Below are 17,959 nucleotides of genomic sequence, written 5' to 3'. Positions count from 1 at the left end.
TAGTCAATGTTCACACTGTCTCAACTGATCCATGTCAAACCATTCTGTCCTGAACTGGGAGAGAACTGGACTGTGATTAGAGGAGGTGGGGAGGGGGGTGGTGGTGGTGGTGGAGGAGGTGGGGGGGGTCAGTGTAAAGGCAGTGAGTGGGTTAATCCCTCCACTGGCAACAGGCTGCCCAATATCTGACTGTGAATGTGAGGGGGGGTTGGGGGAGGAAGGAGTTAATCATCTCACCCCACACTCCCTTGTGTATGAACCGGATGCTGTAGCTGATAGTTTAAACACCTTTATGGTATTTTCACTGCTGCAGAACGTGCAGCTCTTTGCTTATTAAAGCTTTGCCAGTGGGAACCGTGTGTTTCATTCAAGTGTCTGTTGTGGAATTCAGTTTTTCAGAAACGTCGAAGACGGAGGCGGGTCAGGACAATGGCCGTGGGGCCCAAACAGCTCCTTAAAGCCTGCGAGAACATCACGCAGGGGAAAGGTAAGGCCTGAATCGAGGAGAAGAAGCACTCTGGGCCAATAACAATGGCCGCAGAATGGGGCGGCCCAGGGAGACCACTCCCACTGCTACATGTCTGTGCCAGCTCTTTAAAGGAGTCGACCAATTTAACCCCATACTTTTCCCTGATGACCTTGCATGTTCAGAGCAAATTATTGAGGGCCCTGTGCTGAAAGCCAAAAAAAAATGCTGGAAATCACAGTGGAACGGGGAGAGAGCAAGCTAACGTTTCAAGTCTAGATGACCCCAGCAGGTTAGCTGTTTTCTCTCGTGCTTAATTAAGTTACTATATTTTACATTAGGATTAAGTCTTGGTACAACATCGTGGGCCTAAGGGCCTGTTCTTTGCTGTACTCTTCTATGCTCTAATCCAATTTCAGGTCTCACACTCCACGTTTTAGCAGCATGTGAAGAAATTGTTGATCCCGTTTCTCTTCTAGTTTGTCTTTGTCAGTGATTTAAAATCAATAAGCTCTGGTCACTGGCCTGTTGACTCTGTCAAAGTCCCGTATAATGCCTCAGTTCAGTTATCCCACATCCAACCCTGATCCAGTGAGAGACATCCCCATTTCTTTCAGTCTGTTCACGTAGCTCAAATCTTTCATCCATAGGATCACCCCGGTCAAATTTCACTGAACCCTCCCCCTCAGGGCCTTGACACCTTAAAATCGAGATGATGTTATGAAATTTGAGAGTTTTCTGCTATCTGTGCAGTTCAGGTCAGACTGAAGCTGTAGACTTGCTCAGGTGAGCACTATTGCTGGGCACCTTGCCATTGTTCAAACATGGTACTGCACAGCAGGAGTATATTAAACCACTCCTGATAGTGTCCATTTGCACCATAGTATTTTGATAACTTGCTTTCAATATCCTGATCTTTTGTTAGTAGCAACCACTCTGGCTTTAAGCTTTTCCTGTTTATCTGCAGACATTACCCTTCCCTTTATATTTTGTTCTGTGGTGACATTCACCCATCATATTCCTCATCCTCGAGCCTTCCTGGACCTTCACTGCTGTTCCAGTTCTTCCTCCTGATCTTTTCCATCAACATAAAACCCATCATTTGTCCACATCCCGGAGACTCGATGTTAGCTCTCCAAAGATGCCCTTGGATCACTGAGTTTCCCCAGCGTTTTCTGCTTCTGTTTCAGACGATTGAATGTTCCTAGTACTGTCCTTGGCTGAGATCAAGTATTTCCGTACTGAATTTGATTTGATCTTTGGGATTCAGCTATCTGGAACTGGTCATTACGCCCCGACCTTTGCAATTCTCTCTAGGCCACTTGCCACTTCTGAGAGGTCGGGAAAACTTGGAAAGAACAGTAATGGAGCATTTCAAAATGTACTTCTTCCTTGTTTTGAAAACAGGCCCTTCAAAAATCTCTCTTAAAGTCTTGCTGTTTGACCACGCTCTTGTTTTTCTCCCTTACTGTACTCTCCCTCTATGGCCGCCCCTCCACAATTTGCCTCTCAATCCCTGCACTTCCTTTCGCACTACAGCTCCCCTTCCTTCACAACTGTTCATCATACTCCCTTCTCAAAGTTCCTAATGGATCTGCTTTCACTGTCTCTTTCGGGCAGAGAGTTTTATAACAACTCACTGTGTCATTGAAAAGAGAGAGATTCTTTGCACCCTTGGCTTTCTGTCCGTCCCTATAAATTTGTCCCTCTCTGGACCACTGACCATACTCCTGCAGGAAGCCATTTCTCCCTATTTACTGGAATCTCCATCAAAAGCCCCCCACACCTGTACCACCATTCACCTGAAATGTAACCGATCTGCATATTCAAGTCATCTACCTCCTCCGTTCCCATGCCTCATGATCCAACAATCATCCTAGCAATTTCAGTTGTGAAACTTTCAACTGAATCCCAACCTCAGCAGAGTTCTAGAACTAGCGTCGTAGAGTCAGATAGCTTGTCCCAACCAGTCTGCACTTGGCCCATATCCCTCCAAACCTTTCTTACTCATATACTTAGCTAAATGTCTTTTAAACATTGCCCCTCGTGTGTTTTTAAAATCTTTCTCCTCTCACCTTAAAAACATGCCCCCCAATCTTAAAATCCCCCACCCCAGAGAAAGATGCTGCCATTCACCTTACCTATTCCCCTCGTGATTTTATAAACCTCTCCTTATAACATTGCAGGGTTACGCAAGTCGAATGCCAGCCATGATCTCGTTGAATGGTGTACTCGAAGGGCCAAATGGCCTCCTATTTCTGGCATTCTTATCATCCTTCTGTCTGCCCTAGCAAATTCCTTAATCATCTTGAACACCTCAATTAGGTCTCTCTGGTCTGTGCAGCGTGTTCTTGTAACTTAAACTGCCTTAATATCGTGCTGGCCACATTCTGCTGTACCCACTGTGAGACCATTATGTCCTACGGGGTTGGAGTGACCCCAGAATGTAACTATACCAGGTGCAGTCCAGCCCTAGCTCGACCTGTACCTTCCCCCGCTTCATATTCCAGCCCTTGCTCCTCCCCATCTCCCTCTACAGTCATGTAATTATTTCCCTGTCTCTCGCCAGTCGACCTGGCCAGCTGGAAGGAGAAGATGGAGCGGGATGCGGCGAACACCCAACACGAAGACCTGACTGACGAGGAGGACGAAGATGACGCGGTCCTGGTGGAGCATCAGACAGACTCTGCCATGGAAATGTGCGCGCTGGTGGATGAGCTGTACAGAGACGGCATCCTCACTGTGGGCTGTGTGGGTGAGCTGGCGCGATTGGTTAAGTGGTGGAGGCTGGTACAATTGCAACATTTAAGAGGCATCTGGATGGGTATATGAATAGGAAGGGTTTGGAGGGACATGGGCCGGGTGCTGGCAAATGGGACTAGATTGGGTTGGGATACCTGGTTGGCATGGATGGGTTGGACCGAAGGGTCTGTTCCATGCTGTACATCTCTATGACTCTATGTGCTGGGTGACAGCAGCTGAAAATGACAAGTTTGCCTGTACAAGTGCTGCGTTTTTCTGAACAAATTTGGTGGAAACCAGAACTGCCAGCAGGTGGCAGTGCTGCTGGAAACCTATTGCTTATTGGTTTAATATCAAATGTGTCCCTCACCTGGGGACCAAGGGTCCAAGTGGTGCACAGGTAAAGTCCCTATCCCTGGGAGGCCCAGGATCAAGTCCCGCCTTCTCCAGAGGTGTTTAATTAATCTCTGAACTGGTTGATTTGACAAATTGGTTTCACTAAAAAAAGCAACCCTAAGATCTGGTAAGACTTTACAGTGATCAGACGTAGAACGATGTTCATAACCTGAAGAGGGATGTGAAAAAGGACCCAAACAGTGAAATTTGTCAAGCTATTGTTTTGTGTTTTTATTTTAGGAAGCAAAGAGTTTGTTGTCTTTCACCTGTTGTGTACATACACAGGGTCTAAATTCCGCCCTCTCCTCTTGCCTCCATCTCAGGTTTTCCGAATGTGGGCAAGTCATCTCTCATTAATGGCCTGGTGGGGAAGAAGGTGGTGAGTGTGTCCCGTACCCCAGGCCACACCAAGTACTTCCAGACGTACTTCCTGACTCCCACCGTCAAGCTGTGCGACTGCCCCGGCCTTATCTTTCCCTCGCTGGTAGACCGTCAACAGCAGGTCAGCTTTCACTGCTCTGTGCTTGGATGTGGGTGAGAGAAGAGGGCACGGGCCCAACTGGTGCATTTGAGGAAGATGCAGTCTTCCTCTCCCTGGGGCGGCACGGTGGCTCAGTGGTCAGCACTGCTGCCTCACAGCGCTATGTACCCAGGTTCAATTCCAGCCTCAGGCGACCATCTGTGTGGAGTTTGCACATTCTCCCCGTGTCTGCGTGGGTTTCCTCCGGGTGCTCCAGTTTCCTCCCACAGTCCAAAGATGTGCCGATTAGGTGAATTGGCCATGCTGAATTGCCCCGTAGTGTTCAGGGATGTGTAGGTGAGGTGCAATAGTCAGGGGTAAATGTAGAGTAATAGGGGAATGGGTCCTGGTGGGATATTCTTTGGAGGGTCGGTGTGCACGTGCTGGGCCGAAGGGCCTGTTGCAATGCTGTAAGGTTTCTATGATGCAGTAGCAGCAGCTTGTACTTGGGCATCTTTTAAAGAAATTGTGCAAGGTGATTCACATAGGGACGCTGTGGACCAGAGACTAGAAACCGAACCACACGCAAGAGGTGTTTGGGCAGTTGTCAAACAGCTAGGTTTTAAAGGAGGTCTTTAAAAGGAAAATAGCAAAGTCCAGAGGTGGAAGGAATTCAGTACAATTGAAGACACAGACTCACACACCGCGCCAATGTAATGTAGTTTGGGATGGTGTGGAGGGCTAGATTGAACAAACTGAGCTCTCAAAGATTGTTGAGCTGGTGCAGTTCCCAGAGATGAGGAGGGATGAGGCCATGGAGGGATTTAAACACACAACTGTGGGGTTAGTTAAATGTTGCAGCAACATTTTGAGAGGTTTCCGTTCCCAAATTTGATTAATTGATATTTTTACTCTTTTTTAAAAAAAGTATATATGTTTTTCCTGGCACGGTCTTTTCTCCTGATTCTTGCCTCGTTGTAAATTTGCTGGGGAAAGGGGAATGTGTTTTAAAATATATTCTCCATGGGAGAATCTGGTGAGTAAGCCGTTTGGTCATTGCTCTGATCTGAGCCTTTTTGTCAGCTGCCTGTGGTTTCTAATGGATGTCACTAGATGGCGGTAAATACCTCCTTTCGGTGTCCGGCCCAGGAGTACTGAGTAATTGGAGCAATCCCGAGCAACAGGTGCTGTGGTCAAATAGCACATCACAAACCAGAGACTTGGTCAGTGCTGTGTTGTACCACTTCAGGCTGTACGCTGGCTTACAGAGCGTGATCCCAGACCAGAGTGAACAGACAGGGAACAAACCAACTATTAAAAAGAAATCACTTGATCCAAAAAATTAACTTGCTTCATCACCGCAGATGCTGCCACATCTGTAGACTTTCGTCAGCAATTTCTGTTTTTGTTTCTGATTTCCAGCATTTGTGGTTCTCTCTTTTTTTTGTAAAAGTAAAATTCAGTCATACTTAGAAATGTATATGGTAGTGATACCAGACCTTCATTTTGAATTCTGCAAACATGAGTAGGACCAGAGTAACATCAATGAATTATGTTATGATCTGATTAGGGACAAGTAGCTTTTATTTTTAAATTAGACAGAAGGAATTTCTAAGAGAATAAAGCCTGAGATTTCACTGTTTTGAACAAGCAATATTAGGGGTAGGTGTAGGGAATGCTGGATGACTAGAGAAATTGAGGTTTTGGCTAAGAAAAAGAAGGAATCATATGTCAGGTGTTAGCAGGAGAGATTGAGTGAATCCTTGGAAGACTTTAAATGAAGTAGGAGTATACTTAAGAGGGAAATCAGGAGGGCAAAAAGGGGACATGAAATAGTGTTAGCAAATAGGGTTATGGAGAATCCAAGGGGAATTTATAAAAAAAACATTAAGGACAAAAGGGTAAGTGGGAGAGAATAGGGCCCCTCAAAGATCAGCAAGGCAGAAGGCAGCGTATGTGTGGAACCGCAGGAGATGGAGGCGAAACTAAACAAGTATTTTGCATCAGTGTTTATTGTGGAGAAGAACACGGCTGGTACAATTACAACATTTAAAAGGCATCTGGGTGGGTAGAAGGATAAGAAGGTTTTGGAGAGATACGTGCCAAATGTTGGCAAATGGGACTAGATTGGGTTGGGAAATGGTCTGGATGGACAATTTGGACCGAAGGGTCTGTTTCTGTGCTGTACGTCTCTGAGTCTGTGACTTTATTGTACAAGACACAATGGTAATATCTGCAATACATGTGCACCTTCGTTCCAACACCCAGAATTAATGTAGTAAACATGGGTAATAGACTGTACTAAACTCTAACAGACTGTAACCGAACACTCCGCTGTGCAAAGCAAATAGCCAATGGGCTTAAGACAATTCCAAAGAGTTTCTCAGTAACTGTCCCCTCCTTTGAGATGTTAATAATACAGTGGACCATCAAAACTGAACAAACTTCATAAAGGATTACAATTCTTCACTTTTACAAATCTAACCATGAAACTCTTCCTCAAGACAAATCTGTCTTTGACTGTGGATGACTGCTCATGTTCAAGTCAATCACCTTCCACTCCTGAGTCCACATTCCCCAGGACTCTAAATACTGTATTGGCAGGCACCGCTCCATTCAGTTTCTCCCTGACCGCTCACTTCACCAAGCTGCATACGCCCCAACTCTTCCCTGGGCTCCACTCTTGCTAAAACGCATCAGGCAAACTCTGCTTGTCGACCTTTCACTGAGACTTCTTGCTGTACTGAATTGTGCACGCACTTTTTTCGAGCGCTTCACCCCAGCCCCTCATTGACACAAAGCTTTGCAACTGGTATAGCACTCCCCAGAGTCCTAGCTACGCAAAACACACGTTGTTCAAAAAAAACCCGAAAGAACAGAGGATGCTGGAAATCCAAACCAAAACAAAATTGTTGATAAAACTCAGCAAGCCTGGCAGCATCAGGTTCTGCAGGAGGGTCACTGGACCGGAAGCGTTAACTCTGCTTTCTCTCTCCATAGGTAATGCCAGACCTGCTGACTTTCTGTGGCCATTTCTGTTTTTGTGAACCTGCTGAAGAGCTCAGCTGTCTTCAGCAGCACAGTTGAGAGCAGCTCTGTCTAACATTGAGGTCCTGTCACTCTCCCATACTCCAACTCTCAGAACCGCTTTTCGATGACCCTCTAACCTTCCTGTGTGATTTATCACTAATCTAAGGCAGAAGTGCATTGAGTTAATTTTGGTACAGTCTAACGTAGCAAACCCTGAGAAGCTTGTGTACCCTGGAATATTAAAACATTACCGTCTTGTAGTTAACCAGGAGAATCTCCCACTTTGACTGCTTGCCATTGGAAAGCCACATTTATCAATGAATTTTCCTTTGCCATCAAGATCTGGAGTGGCACCCAACTGCGGTGCCTCTGGCTCAGAGGCAGGGACATTTCATTCAGCTTCAAGAGGGTTGTTCCCTCAGTATTGCCCTGTAATGTCAGCCTCGATATAGTTCTGGAGTCTCTTGGGTTTGACTTGAATCTCCTGCCTTGGGCGGGATGGGAATTAGCGCCTGAAGCAAAACTAACCTGAGCCGCTTGTCCCTTTTCTAAAGAATGCAGTTATGTATCCCTCTGTGTTGGGGTGGCGTGGTGGCCCAGAGGTTAGCACTGCTGCCTCACACGCCAGGGACGTGGGTTCGATTCCAGCCTCTGGTGACTGTCTGTGTGGAGTTTGCACATTCTTCCCGTGACTGTGTGGGTTTCCTCCCAGCTTAGGTGAATTGGCCATGCTAAAGTGTCACATAGTGTTTAGGGATGTGTAGACTAGGTGCATTAGACAGGGGTAAATATAGGATAAAAGGGGAGAGGAATGGGAGGTTCTTTGGAGGGCCGATGTGGACTTGTCGGGCCGAAGGGCCTGTTTCCACGCTGTTCAATGGTCTGCACAAGATTCTCTGATTCTCTGGTCTCTCCCTCCCCCCCCCCCACGACCTCCAGATTCTGTCTGGGATTTATCCAGTAGCACAGATTCAGGAGCCTTACACCTCCGTCGGTTACCTGGCTGCGAGGATTCCTGTCGCAAAGCTGCTGAAACTCAAGCACCCGACGCTGGAGGAGGGCAGGCCTGAGGAGCAGGAGCAGGCCCAGGCCAGGTTCACCGCCTGGGACATCTGTGAAGGTAATTGGAGGTCGTGGGCTGGGAGTGAAGGTTGCTGGCCGGTTACTTCTCGAAGCCATCCGCCAAGTGGAAAGCTTTCTGTTTTTTTTTTGTTTTGGCGTCTCGCGTTAATGACCGAGCCGGAGTTAGAGTCAGTGTCCGCTTCACGCGCCATGAGCTGTTTGTCTCTTTGCAGCCTGGGCCGAGAAGAGGGGGTACAAGACGGCCAAAGCAGCACGGAACGACGTGTACCGGGCAGCAAACAGCATCCTTCGACTGACCGTGGACGGCCGCCTGTGTCTTTGCATGCGACCTCCAGGATACACGGTGCAGAAAGGTAGGGGGTGTGCGTGCGTGCGCGCGCGCGTGTGTTCGGTCAGCTTCAACACCTAGCATCATCGGGAGCAGCTTTTGGGGCGAGTGGCAGTGATGGTTGAGTTGAGCATGGAATGAGGGTTCTTGTGAATTTGTGGGAGGTGGAGGGGGTCCCTTCCCTGTTTTTAACATGTTTGCCAGGGCCTTAAAAGTGTGTCAGGCACACCTTGATACTGAGGTTGGGGGGGGGATAACCACCTGTCTCGCTTGCTCCCTGTTTGTTTGAGGGATTGGCCTCATTGCCTCTTTCTCACACTGGCCTGCAATGCTTTCCTTGTGATTCAATGACCAGAACCAGATGCGGTTCTCCAGGTGGTGTGACCAGATCACTACACAGTAAGAGTTTGTAGTCACTGCAGTAAGATGATCACTGTTTAACATTCTCTTTGTTGGCAAGTAACTCTGCGCAGTGGTTGATTGGATTATTTGAAATTGTGGAGAGAGAGAGAAAACAAATTGAGGGAACACTTGCATCTCTCACCATCAGACTTGCTGTGACTTGTTTTAGTCGTAGGTATTGTACAGCACAGAAGGAGGTAACTTGGCGCAGTGTGCTGTTTGCACCAATTAGTCGCAACTCCCTCTCTTTCTACATCACCCTGCAGTATTTTTCTTCTCATGTATTTATCCAATCCCTTTTTTAATGTTAGCCTTGAACTGTTCCCACTGTTTACATACAAGATGTTCAGAGGACGAGATAGGGTAGATAGTGAAAGTCTTTTTCCTAGGATGATGAGGTCAAGGCGCATAGCTACAAATTGAGGGGTGAAAGATTTAAGAGAGCTGTCAGAGGCAGGTTCTCGACTCAGAGAGTGGTGAGGGCGTGGAATGCCCTGCCTGCCAATATAGTTAACTCAGCCATATTAGGGAGATTTAAACAATCCTTGGATAAGCACATGGATGATGATGGGATAGTGTAGGGGGACGAGCTGAGAATAGTTCACAGGTCGGCGCACGGTGGAGGGCCGAAGGATCTGTTCTGAGCTGTATTGTTCTATGTTCTTTCAAACGGCATAGTCCCCTCCTCCTGTTACATAAAGTAAAATCTCCTCTTCCCCACACCCCCACTCCCCCACTCCCAACTCACTTTGTTTATTTCTTTCAATTGTCTTAACCTCGCACCCTCTGATTACTGACCTTCACGCTAATGGTCTTGTCCACCCCTTGATGGTCTTAAATGATCCTGTCAAATCTCCCCGAAGCCTTTTTCTCGCAAAACTGAAAACCCTCACCCCCGATTCAATTCTAGTAAAATCTCTCCACACCACCCTCCCCCCATCTAAGGCCTTTTTTAGGATCCTCCCGAAAGTGCGGTGCCAGACACGGGCTGTGGCCTAACAAGTGAGAAACAAAGATTTGGAAGACCTTCCTGGATAGAGGTTTATCTGTTAAATTCCAGTAGTCGTGTTGCTCAAAACCATGACTTTGCAAGTAGGTGAATGCCTTTTTTAAATGCTTCAGTTAATTCTACGGGAGGCAGTAGGTTGGTTCAGAACCAGTAGGGAATGACTTTGAAGGCAAGTCAGTGGGGGGGGGGGGGGGGGGGGAGGAGGAATTGGCATCAGTACCTTCCAAGACCACAGCATGTTTTAATTTCAGTGATGCACGTTTGAACGAACGTCACAGACATAGCAATCCAAAACAAAAGGATGTCCCGTGAGAGTTCCCGGGGACTTTAGTTAGAAAGCTGCGCCCAGAGAAATGAGTGAGAATATGTAGAGAATGGACCTTGAAGGGTGCAGATTGCAGAATTAATCGCCAATGGTTTCATGGCCATCGTTAGACCCTTCATTCCAGATTTTGATTGAATCCAAATTCCACCATCTTCCGTTGCGGGATTTGAACCCGTGTCCCCAGGACATGACCTGGGCCTCTGGATTAACAGTACAGCAATAGTGCCACTAAGCCACCACCCCCCCCCTCTGTTTTTGGCTTCCTCCCTTGTCGAAGTCCCTCAGAATCCTCTCCGACGCAATAAGATCATTCCTCATTCTTCGTAACTCCCAACAAATACACGCTCAGACTGTCCATCGTTTCCTCTTAAGGAAAGTTCCGGAAAGCTGGTGTTAGGCTGCCAAGGCCTGTTGTGCCTGAGAGGGTTCAGCCAGCGCTGCCTCTTCTTCAGTCAGTCAGAGCAAGAGGAGCAGCTCCAGTCACAGGCTGTTTCCCTCCTGCATTTGTTACTGATTGGTTCACTTGTGGGCCTATCAGCATCAAACGCTGGAGAAAGAGAGCCCGCCTGTGATTGGAGGAGCATCTTGCGAGGTCGACGACTGAGTGAGTGAGTTACAGTCTGGAGTTGACTGCCTGCTCATGGGATTGTTGGTCGGGAGGGAGGAGTTGCGAGAAGCTGCAAGGAATCGGAGTGGTGGGATGACTGAGGCTGCGGTAAAAATGGGGACGAATGGAGTGGGATGCAAAGGGTTTGGGGGGAGAGGTGGGGTGAAGAGGAATCGGCAATGAGGGAGGGCTCCAGGTGAGGAATGAAAAAAAGAGGCTGCGAGGGATTGGGGGAATGGAAGAGGCTGCCGGAGCTTTTACAGGATGGAAGGAGGGAAGGTGGAAGCTGTGGGGTGCTGGGTAAGAAGGGAGATTGCAAAGGAGAGGGAGAGTAATTTTAAACCTGCCAATACAACATTACTCAAATATCTGAGAGCCAGGGACAGTTGATATGACAGAGGCAATGAATTCCTTCAATAAATATGCAATTGCTGGCTTTATATAACAGAGATCTACGATCTGGGGTGACGTGTAGTGAATGCTGTTGATGTCAACACTGTCAGTTGTTAAATTAAAATGTGAGCTGCAGCACATAGAGCCATAAACCACCTGACTAAAATGTTCTAACTTTGTTGCTTGTGTGTGTGTGTGCGTGCAGTAGCCGAGAGCTCATCAGTTTGGAGAAGATGTCTGTTTAAGGTGATGGCTTTTTTGTGTGAGGAAGTATTCTTCAATTACTTTGGAAAGAATCTTTTCGCTAACTTAAGCCTTTTGTCTTGTGTCAGTTTGAATACTGCAGTGTCTCGGCAATTAATGCTTTCCTCATGTTGTGGGTTTGTTTAATAGAGGGTTGATAATGGATATCTTCATTCTTCTAATTCTGTACGAGTCCAAATACCCCACACATCAACTGAAGTACAGAAGGTATTCTATGTAACAACACAGAGATAATAAATGAGTTGGTGAGAACAAAAGCCTAAATAAAGAGCCCAGAAATGGGATAAACACCTTTGCACATGATTTCTCTCCCTCGCTCTGCTCAGGAAGCCCAGGGGTCAGTCAGTTGAACCATCTCTGAATTGCTTGAAATGCAATTATGTCCTTTCTTAAAGAAGGAGCAGAACTGTACACTCTTGTCCATGTGGTCTGACAAATGCCCTTTATGACTGTAGCAATCCTTGCAATAAATGACAGGCAATGACTTTCCATGTGATAGGGTTCTGAGAGTAGCTATGGAGGCTGAAGGAACCAAGTGCAGTCACGATGACCACCGGTGGTTGTATTTGTATTCCTAGTGGATAGCCTGGCCAGGGCCAAGTGAGAAACGGGTGTCAGGAAGCAAGTAAAAGAGGCTGGAGTAACTTCAGTTGTGTCTCCCTCTGTGTTTTCAGCGGAATGGCAGCTGCACGTCGAGACACTAGAGATTGCAGCTCTTCAGGAGGCACACAGGCAGCAGACCAAACAGAGCTCCGAAGACGAGGACGAGATCTCCAGCTCGGATCAGGAGGACGACGAGAAGGACCATGATGCAGACGAAGAGGAGGAGGAGGAGGAAGAGGAGGAGCGGGGTGAGGGTGGGGACGCTGGTCATAGGCACAAGGGAGCCTTCCTAAGCAAGAACAAGTTCGCCCTTCTCCGAGACGATGAGTGTTAACGTCTTGTTGCACCGGATCACCCGGTGCTAGGACTGGGGACCTTTACAGAGAAACGATGCATGTGCATCTTCCAAAAGCAGCAACACCCCTGCTGTGTATTACTTCATTCCGGAGTGCATCACGGAGACCCATTCCAATCCTTTACCATTAATGTATTGCTCTATGTCAATAAAGCTTTATTTACCGTAGCAGTTGGAGCGAGTGGCTTGCTGTTCAGCATCTTGTGTTCACACAGATACCGGAGTTTGGGGGGGTGTGAGCAAATACCCTTATCACCCTTTGTTGGTTCCTGGACTCAGCCAGAATTGTGCTTCAAGAAGTCTTTTGGAAAAGATAGATACAAGTTACTCAGGCTTCCAGGGATGGGGGGGATTTGCAGTTCTGAAGAGGCAGTGAAGCAGCTAGCGTTATTCTCCTGATGGCTGCTATCTAAGGTCCGTCCAAGAAGTGGCTGCAACGATAGAGGATGCTCTTTTAAAATGTTCCAGAATCTGGAAAGGTCCCAGTGGATTGGAAAACTGCAGATGGGGCAGCAGTTGATGTGTATTTCAATTTCCAAAAGGCATTTGATAAGGTGCCACATGAAAGGTTATAGCAGAAGAGTGGTGCTCATTGAGTCAGGGTGTGACGTGGGAAGAGAGTAGGCTTATTAATTGGAAACTGGGAAACTGGATAAATGGTCTGTTATAAAGTTGGAAACTGGCGAAGAGCCACAGGGATCAGCAAAAGAGCCTCAGTTATTTACGATTGATTTTAGTGACATCACACATCGGCAGGGTGGTGAAGAAAGCATTTAGTATGCTTGCCTTCGTTGCTCAGACCTTTGAGTGTCGGAGTTGGGACATTGTGTTGAGGACATTGGTGAGGCCTCTTCTGGAATAGTGTGTGCCGTTCTGGTCACAGAGTTATAGGGAGGCTATTATTAAGCTGGACCGGGTTCAGAAATGCTTTGCAGGATGTTGCTGGGTATGGAAGGTTTGAGTTATAAAGAAAAGTTGGACAGGCTGGGACTTTCTTCACTGGAGCACAGGAGGTTGAGAGGTGACCTTGTAAAGGTTTACAAAATCGTTAGGGGTACGTGTAAGGTGAATGGTGGGTGTCTTTTCCCTAGGCTGGGGGATCTCGAGATGAGGGGGCATATTTTTGAGGGGAGGGGAGAGAGCTTTTAAAAGGTCTTGAGGGGCAATTTTTGTTTTACAGAGGAATGTGTGGAATGAACTTCCTGAGGAAGTGTTGGATGCAGGCACAGCTACAACATTTAAAAGACATTTGGATAAGTACATGAACAGGAAAAGTTTGGAGGGATATGGGCCATAAGCAGGCAGGTGGGGCTAGTTGAATTTGGGATTATGGACTGGGGTTGGTTTCCATGCTGTATGACTCCGACTCTGTAAATTGGATGATGTGACGATTGCATTGTAGCCAGATTTCCTGACAACGCCACTAGAGGAGAACATGCAAAATGGGCGGCTCAATGGTTAGCACTGCTGCCTCAGCGCCAGAGACCCGGGTTCAATTCCCGCCTCAGAGGACTGTCTCTGTGTGGAATTTGCACATTCTCCCCGTGTCTGCGTGGGTTTCCTCCCACAGTCCAAAAATGTGCAGGTTAGGGTGAATTGGCCATTCTAAAAAAATTGCCCGTAGTGTTAGGTGAAGGGGGTAACTGTAGGGGAAAGGGTCTGGGAGGGTTGCTCTTCGGAGGGTCGGTGTGGACTTGTTGGGCCGAAGGGCCTGTTTCCACACTCTTAAGTAATCTAAATCTAAAAGCACAAATTGCTGACAAAATTCAGCAGACCTGCCACCATCTGTGGGGAGAAAGAGTTAACGTTTCGAGTCCGTTCTCCCTATAGATGCTGCCAAGTCCGATGAGCTTCCCCAGCAAATTCTGTTTTTTTTATTCCAGACCAGATTAATTTGGAGGAGGATATAAAAGGTCTGTGAATGGTCAGAAAGTTGGTGGGTGGAGTATCTGGGGAGAGGGGTATTGCAAGTGAGAGATTATTTACTTCAACAGAAAGAACAGAATATTGTTTGTGGAGAGAGACTGCGAGTATAGAGTGATTTTAGTGTCTGCGTCCATTAACTTAGTCGTTTAACAAGCAGCCAGAACCTGGAATTAGGAAGTGAGGCGATTGGTGGGGGTGGAATAGAGACCCGAGTTTGATTCCACGTTTGGGCAACTGGCTGTGCGGAGTTTGCACGTTCTGCCCTGTGTCTGCATGGGTTTCCTCCCACAGTCCAAAGATGCGCATGTCAGGTGGATTGGCCACGATAAATTGCCCCATAATGTCCAAGGGTATGTAGGCGAGGTGGATCAGCCATGGGAAATTCAGGGTTACAGTATGGGATAAGGGGTGGGATGCTGTTCGGAGGCTGGGTGTGGACTTGATGGGCTGAATGACCTGCTTCCAAGCCATAGGGTTACTATGATTCTCAGCAGGTAATTAAGTGAATGTAACTTTTTGGAATGTTGTAAAGTGTCAGGACACCAGAGATTTAGAAGCAGGGGCATGCAGAGAGACTTAGAAGAATCCCTTGCATTATATTATGGACTGAAGAGTGTGGTGCTGGAAAAGCACAGCAGGTCAGGCAGCATCTGAGGAGCAGGAGAATCGATCTTTCGGGCGTAAGCCCTTCATCAGGGATTTGTCCGAAACATCGATTCTCCTGCTCCACGGATGCTGCCTGACCTGCTGTGCTTTTCCAGCGCTACAATTTTCAACTCTCATCTCCAGCGTCTGCAGTCCTCACTTTCTCCCATCGCATTATAGGGCCAGGGATATGCAGTAAGATTCAGGTGCAATCACTACCACGCAAATTCAGGGGCTAGAAAGTCAGTGACGATGCTCTATGGGGCACTATGGGGAACTTTAGCACGGCCAATCCACCCTAACCTGCACATCCCTGGGCACTATGGGGCAATTTAGCATGGCCAATCCCCCCTAACCTGCACATCCCTGGACTGTGGAAGGAAACCGGTGCACCCGGAAGAAACACAGACACTTGGAGAATGTGCAAACTCCCCACAGTTGCCTGAGGGGAAATCGAGCCCTCTTAAATCAAATGTATTCTCCACTCCCACCTTCCAGTGAATTGTCGGCCTGAAAACTACAAAACAAGAGATAGAGTTTGGCTGGAGGACTCTTTGAACAGCTCAAGTAGTCTGGTTTTGAAATCCAACGCAAATGCTTTCATAATAACATAAAATTTACAACTGCCGGTGCTGCAAATCTGAAACAAGAACAAATTTCTGGAGAAACTCAGCCAGTCTGGCAGCATCCGTATAGAGAAAGCAAGGGTTACTGTTTTTTGAGTCGCAAGTATGTTCACCCTGGTGTGGGAGAAACAGGAAACCCAACAAGAGAAAGATTGTTAAAAAAAATCCTAGTTGTGAAACTGCCTAAAATCTTGTCCTCATTCCACTTCAATTAAGCCACATCAGGTTCTGAGTCACAATGTTTGTGAGAAGATTTGTCGCAATTTCTCTCTCTCGCTTAACCCATGCTTCCTTCTGTTGAATCACTTCCGTTACCCAACGTAAGTTTGCAATAAATGTTTTTTGTTATTAGAAAGCTGAAATAAAGATTGTACAAGCTGTCAGTAGTAATTGACTCAAAAGACAGGCAAATGTTTTACAGCTAGATCAACAATGTATCCTTGAGGGTGGTGGGGAAGGGGGCACAGATTTTGCAAGGCGCAAATTATGTAGCTTCTTTCATGGAAGAGGTGGCAGTGAGTTTTCATATCAAGGTATGAAAAATATCAAGGCTCATAGAGTCATAGAGATGTACAACATGGAAACAGACCCTTCGGTCCAACCCATCCATGCCGACCAGATATCCCAACCTGATCTAGTCCCACCTGCCAGCACCCAGCCCATATCCCTCCAAACCCTTCCTATTCATATACCCATCCAAATGCCTCTTAAATGTTGCAATTGTACCAGCCTCCACCACTTCCTCTGGCAGCTCATTCCATACACGTACCACCCTCTGGGTGAAAACGTTGCCCTGTAGGTCTCTTTTATATTTTGCCCCTCTCACCCTAAACCTATACCCTCTAGTTCTGGACTCCCTGACCCCAGGGAAAAGACTTTGCCTATTTACCCTATCCATGCCCCTCATAATTTTGTAAACCTCTATAAGGCCACCCCTCAGCCTCTGATGCTCCAGGAAAAACAGCCCCAACCTGTTCAGCCTCTCCCTGTAGCTCAAATCCTCCAACCCTGGCAACATCCTTGTAAATCTTTTCTGAACCCTTTCAAGTTTCGCAACATGTTTCCAATAGGAAGGAGACCAAAAGTGCACGCAATATTCCAATGTCCTGTACAGCTGCAACATGACCTCCCAACTCCTGTACTCAATACTCTGACCAATAAAGGAAAGCATACCAAACGCCTTCTTCACGATCCTATCTACTTGCGACTCCACTTTCAAGGAGCTATGAACCTGCACTCCAAGGTCTCTTTGTTCAGCAACACTCCCTCAGACCTTACCATTGAGTGTATAAGTCCTGCTAAGATTTGCTTTCCCAAAATGCAGCACCCTGCATTTACCTGAATTAAACTCCATCTGTCACTTTCAGCCCATTGGCCCATCTGGTCAAGATCCTGTTGTAATCTGAGGTAACCCTCTTCGCTGTCCACTACACCTCCAATTTTGGTGCCATCTGCAAACTTACTAACTGTACCTCTTATAATCACATCCAAATCATTTATAAGAATAATGAAAAGTAGTGGACCTAGCACCGATCCTTGTGGCCCTCCACTGGTCACAGGCCTCCAGTCTGAAAAACAAACCTTCACCACCACCCCCTATCTTCTACCTTTGAGCCAGAGGTTTGACCTGAAGGTCACCATGCTTGAGGTGAGGGGCACGATTGAGACGCTGGTGGTTTCATGGTAACGTTAGTGTGAATTGAACTTGCACTGTTGGTATCAACCTGCATTTTAAACCAGCCATGCAGCTAACTGAGCTATCACAGTAAAGTGATGGGCGGTGTCATCAGTCGCAATCAAGGGCAGTTCTTTGCATTGGAAGACCAGACATTTTGCTCAAAGGTGGTTTTTTTTCTGCATAAGCTTCTCCACAGTGGGCAGGTGGTGCTTACCTAGTTGCATTTGCGGGGTGGTGTTCTGCAGCAGTGTGGCGAGGGCCATCGTTCACAACGCCGGTACAACCTGTTGCGGAATGATATTGAATGTTTGCAGACTGAGGGTCTGCACACAGCTCTATGCACACAAAGATTGCCATCAGGGTGAGTGCGATGTTAGATGCGTTTCCCTCCCCCCACCCCACTTTGTTGAGAGTTGTCCCCGAGGATATGGTACAGACACCGTGGAAACTGGGTTGGGGTGATTATCACAGACCTGCGCCACATACAGCTATATCAAGGTAGCCGAGGGTGAACTTTATTAACTTTAGTCTCTTTTTCTAATTAACCTGTTCAGCGATGTTATTAACTTGAACCGGGCCTCCTCGGCCACAGGTAGGGACATTACTCCTTTCCCCACTCTT

The 17,959-nt window shown here is 47.1% G+C and overlaps 1 protein-coding gene across 1 annotated transcript in view; it reads left to right on the top strand.

Moving 5' to 3' along the window:
* The window catches only part of gnl1 (guanine nucleotide binding protein-like 1), a 33,928-nt gene extending 21,297 nt beyond the window's left edge, over positions 1-12,631 (top strand). Inside the window, exons 7-12 of the mRNA XM_072550151.1 lie at positions 392-487; positions 3,036-3,221; positions 3,928-4,106; positions 8,034-8,214; positions 8,390-8,530; positions 12,180-12,631. Coding sequence (XP_072406252.1) covers positions 392-487; positions 3,036-3,221; positions 3,928-4,106; positions 8,034-8,214; positions 8,390-8,530; positions 12,180-12,442 — 1,046 coding nt within the window. The 3' untranslated portion in view covers positions 12,443-12,631. The remainder of the gene's footprint in view (positions 1-391; positions 488-3,035; positions 3,222-3,927; positions 4,107-8,033; positions 8,215-8,389; positions 8,531-12,179) is intronic.
* The last annotated feature ends 5,328 nt before the right edge of the window (positions 12,632-17,959 follow it).

Source organism: Chiloscyllium punctatum, chromosome 30 (assembly GCF_047496795.1).
Source record: "Chiloscyllium punctatum isolate Juve2018m chromosome 30, sChiPun1.3, whole genome shotgun sequence".
Classification (NCBI taxonomy): Eukaryota; Metazoa; Chordata; class Chondrichthyes; order Orectolobiformes; family Hemiscylliidae; genus Chiloscyllium; species Chiloscyllium punctatum.
Note: the sequence above shows the minus strand (reverse complement) of the source record. Positions and strands in the feature narration are given on the sequence as shown.